At 37.8% G+C, this 4,284-nt stretch overlaps 1 protein-coding gene across 1 annotated transcript in view; it reads right to left on the bottom strand.

Moving 5' to 3' along the window:
* Positions 1 to 1,481: 1,481 nt before the first annotated feature.
* Positions 1,482 to 4,284, bottom strand: part of LOC144972062 (uncharacterized) — a 13,364-nt gene continuing 10,561 nt past the window's right edge. The window contains exon 7 of the mRNA XM_078913146.1: positions 1,482 to 2,123. Coding sequence (XP_078769272.1) covers positions 1,903 to 2,123 — 221 coding nt within the window. The 3' untranslated portion in view covers positions 1,482 to 1,902. The remainder of the gene's footprint in view (positions 2,124 to 4,284) is intronic.

Below are 4,284 nucleotides of genomic sequence, written 5' to 3'. Positions count from 1 at the left end.
ACTGTTTACCTGTGCAATCGTAAGAGCTATCCAGATCGAGCTGGTTGATTCTTTATCTCTTGATGACTTCATGTTAGCATTTAGGTGGTACTTAAAACCAGCACATGTTTCATAACTGGAGTTATTCAGAGGCTCCATAGATTAGAAATGTTCGATATTGAAGAACTCTATAAGATTGAGGAACCACCCGTTGATAATACTATGCAAACACCAGCTTCAACTGGCCCGGTGGAAAGAAATCTAACGCCAATTTACACCACTAGGAGTGGTCGAAAGGTTATGGCAAAATCTAGACTGATTTATGATCATACTCTACTGTAGGGCTATTGCTTTAGATTGTTATTTTCTTAAGTTGTATATATTCGAATTAGTGTAGTGCTGTTTTATATCACATTATTGTTTGGGACTTTTTGTTTCAACGGAGGTACTCTCTCTCTCTCTCTCTCTCTCTCTCTCTCTCGCTCTCTCTCTCTCTCGCTGGGTGGGGTTTCTGACCTCCCATATTGGGCAGGGGGGGTACATACTGTGTCTTCTGTCCCCTTATATCTGTTTTCCAACATGCTTTCTGTCTTTGTCTTGGAATGAGATTACTTGGTTTTGTCCTGGCCCTGGCCGGAGTCCTAGTTGGGAGGGAAACAGTCAAATGCATAGTTATTGTTTTGGGAGATGATATTTTTTTCCTTGTAATCATCTCCTCTGTTATTGTTATGTATTATGATATGTTATTTTGAATTTATAATGTAAGCATTTGAGTGTATTCCTCTTTGTTGGATTTTGTGCTTGTGTCCGGATGAGACTTATAGGTGATCTCAAACTAAGTACATTAGTGGTATGCTCTTGGAATCTACATCTGCTCCCTATTTGTTCCCAGTTCCCCTATGTCTTACTTTCTCTTGGGTGCTTTAATTGTAATTCTATAACTTTTTACTATCCCATTTTCTTCCTTTTTACTGGCGCTGATATAACCTAAATGTGTTCCAAGCAAAATCCTTAAAAACAAAAACATATCTCTCTCTCCCCCCTCTCTCTCTCTCTCTCTCTCTCTCTCTCTCTCTCTATCTATCTATCTATCTATCTATCTATCTATCTATCTATCTATCTATCTATCTATCTATCTATCTATCTATCTATCTGTCTCTATCTTTTGCGCTCTTTCTCTCTAGCGATACTTTGAACGTTAATGAAAGTATAAACTCACACTTTGATTGTTTGAATCGCTTGTATTTGAAGACTTTAACTGGTGGTGGGACGATTGACTATGGTTATTAAGCTGTATAATTTTGAGTTTATTTCCTATATGTGCTTGTTTTAAGATTGTTGGTTGACATATATGTATGTCAAGGAGGGGAGTGTTGAAAATATTGAATGGATATGGAAAACGGAAGTCGAGAGAGTGAAGGGTGAAGGTCAGAGGGAATGAAAATAACGGAAAATGAATGAAAGAAGAATTGAAGGATATAAAATGAATTGAAAGTAAGAACCTTGCTTTTATGAATTTATTACACATATACATAATAAACGTTTAATAAACGCAAAACAAATTGGTCTGTACGATTATTTACAATAATAATAATAATCATATTAATGATAATGATGATGATAATAATAATAATAATAATAATAATAATAATAATAATAATAATAATAATAATAATAATAATAATAATAATAATAATAATAATAATAATCCCAATCGTGGCACGAGCTTGATAATCAATGCTCATTACTAATTATGGAGAGGCGTAGATTATAATAATTTCTAAAATTTCAAAGGAACACCCCTTGGCCGGTAGAGCAGCCCCAGAAATTAATCTAAATAGGACATTGACTCTAAAAAATTCCACGACGTGTGTCCGTATGAGCTGTTTATCTGAAATTTCGTTGATCAAAAATCAGACAGGCCTACAAAGCCTTGATAATGTAGCCAGTAAATAGGGAGTACGCACTGGCATTGTTGTTAAACGGGTTCGAAGCACTGCCGGCAACAACAGGTTTAACAGTTTGTCCAGCTTCCAGTTGGACTAACGTGCTCACCGATGACTGATCATTCTTGTCGACGTTTTCGGTGTCCACCGATGCGACTTTGCTACCATTTGCTAGGAGATGTAAGTTGAAAGCTTCGCCTGAAAAAAGGACAAATATAATAATGAGACGGTGCCATTTATATGTAAAACACACACGCACACACACACACACACACACATATAAAGATATATATGTGTGTGTGTGTGTGTGTGTGAATTGCTATTGACTCTTACAGATATGTTTCATGCCTTTTACTTTGGGCAATCTTACTTATTACTAATTATCCTCTTGGTTTCTTGGTGGAACATAAGGCGCCAACAAAGTTCCTCCAGGCATATCTTTTCTGTGCCAGCCAGCTAAGCTCATTCCATGTTGTTTTTTTTGTCGGCTTCCTTCATCCCTTCTTCAACTGTCCTCCTCCAGGTGCCCAATGGTCTGTCTCTCTTTCTCTTTCCCGATTGGGACCATCTTTGTGCTGTGTAAGTCAGTCTGGACTTTTTCATTCGGAGAACGTGCCCCAGCCATTTCCATCGTCTGTGCGTGACTTCATCCATACTGTTTTTCATTCTTGTACGCCTGGAGATTTCTTCGTTTGTATTATACCGTTGCCAACCACGTTTCAGGATTCTGTAGAGGCATCTTCGTTCAAACCCTCTGATGCGACTCTCTATCTTCTTGTTCATTCTCCAAGTTTCTGCTGCTTAAAGGAAAACAGAGCGGACGTTGGATTGGTAGATCATTATTTTGGTGTTGGTATACGAGGATGTTGATTTCCAAATATTTCTGAGCCCATTAAAAGTGCAAGCAGCAAGTCCGATTCTAGTACTGCCTTCTTTTTCAATGTTGCTATCAGTTGAGATGTAACTGTCCAGGTATTTGAAGTGTTCCACCTCTTCAAGAACTGTGCCTTGGATTTTGACCATTTGTTTGCTCTTCGTCTTTACTTCCATGACTTTCATTTTGCCTAGATAGATTTTAAGGCGTACACTTTTTTATAAATCGTCCACTCTTGATGTTTTTTCTTGAATGTCCTTCTGAGTATGCGACAGAAGTGCAATGTAATCTGCGAAGTCGCAATCTTCAAGTCTCGTCGTCAATCCCCAAACAAGTCCTCTTGCATGGCTGTTGGTCACTGTCCTCATCATCCAATCAATAACAACAAGAAAGATTGTAGGTGAGATTACACATCCTTGCCTGACTCCTGTCTGTACGTGAAACCATTCACTTTGTTGTCCGTCATGGCGTACAGATCACTGGTTGTCTTCATACATATTCTTCAGTATGCTGATGACTTTCTTTGGGAATACATAAGCTGTTGATATTTTCCAAAGCGATGGATGATGAATACTGTCAAAAGCCTTCTGAAAATCTATATAATTCACATACAAGTCTCTTGCTTGTTCGACAATTGTTCTCAAGACAAAGATCTGGTCAGTGCATCCTCTTCCACTTCTGAAATCTGCTTGCTCCTCCCTGAGAGTTCTGTCAATGTCGCGTTTCAGATGTTTTAGAAGGACTCTGCAAAATATTTTTACAGGGACAGAAAATAAATTAATCCCTCTCCAATTTCCACATTCTGAAAGGTTCCCGTCTTGTGTAGTTTCACAATGACACCTCTTTTCCATTCACCAGGAACTCTTTCTCTTCTTCCCATAACATAATGAACAATTTTTTTCAAAGACCTCGGCACTCGTTCTTGGATATGCCTTCAACATATCTGCAGTAATTCTATCTTCGCCAGGCGCCCTGGTCCCTTTTGTTTGTTTGATGTCTGTCTCTATTTCTTGGTAGATGATGCAGCTATGTTTCATTTCAATGGAAAATACCATATCTTCTATTATTGCCTCCTCCTCTGGATCAGGTTTGTTCAGTATATCCTGAAAGTGCTCCGCCCATCTCTTCAGCTGATTTTCTGTATTTGTGAGCGTTTTCCCAGTTTTGTCATTCACAGTCGTGATTTGTGCTAAATCCTCCAGTGAATGTTTTCGTTATTTTATACACATTACGAGTGTCCCCTCGTTGGGCTGCATCTTGCGGCTCAGCGGCTAGGCACTCCATGTATTGTCTTCTATCTTTACGAGCGTTCTTGTTAACCTCCTTGCTTTTCTCACTGTACATATCCGAGCTGCTCTTCTATCCTCTTCATTCCTTCTCAACATAGCTAGTTTTAGATATATATATATATATATATATATATATATATATTATATATATATATATATATATATATATATATATATAATATATATATGAAAAGAT

Source organism: Berghia stephanieae, chromosome 4, assembly GCF_034508935.2.
Source record: "Berghia stephanieae isolate SIO BIC M18660-M18661 chromosome 4, UCSD_Bste_1.3, whole genome shotgun sequence".
NCBI lineage: Eukaryota > Metazoa > Mollusca > Gastropoda > Nudibranchia > Aeolidiidae > Berghia > Berghia stephanieae.
The sequence above is the reverse complement of the archived record's forward strand: the minus strand, read 5'-3'. Positions and strand labels throughout refer to the sequence as shown.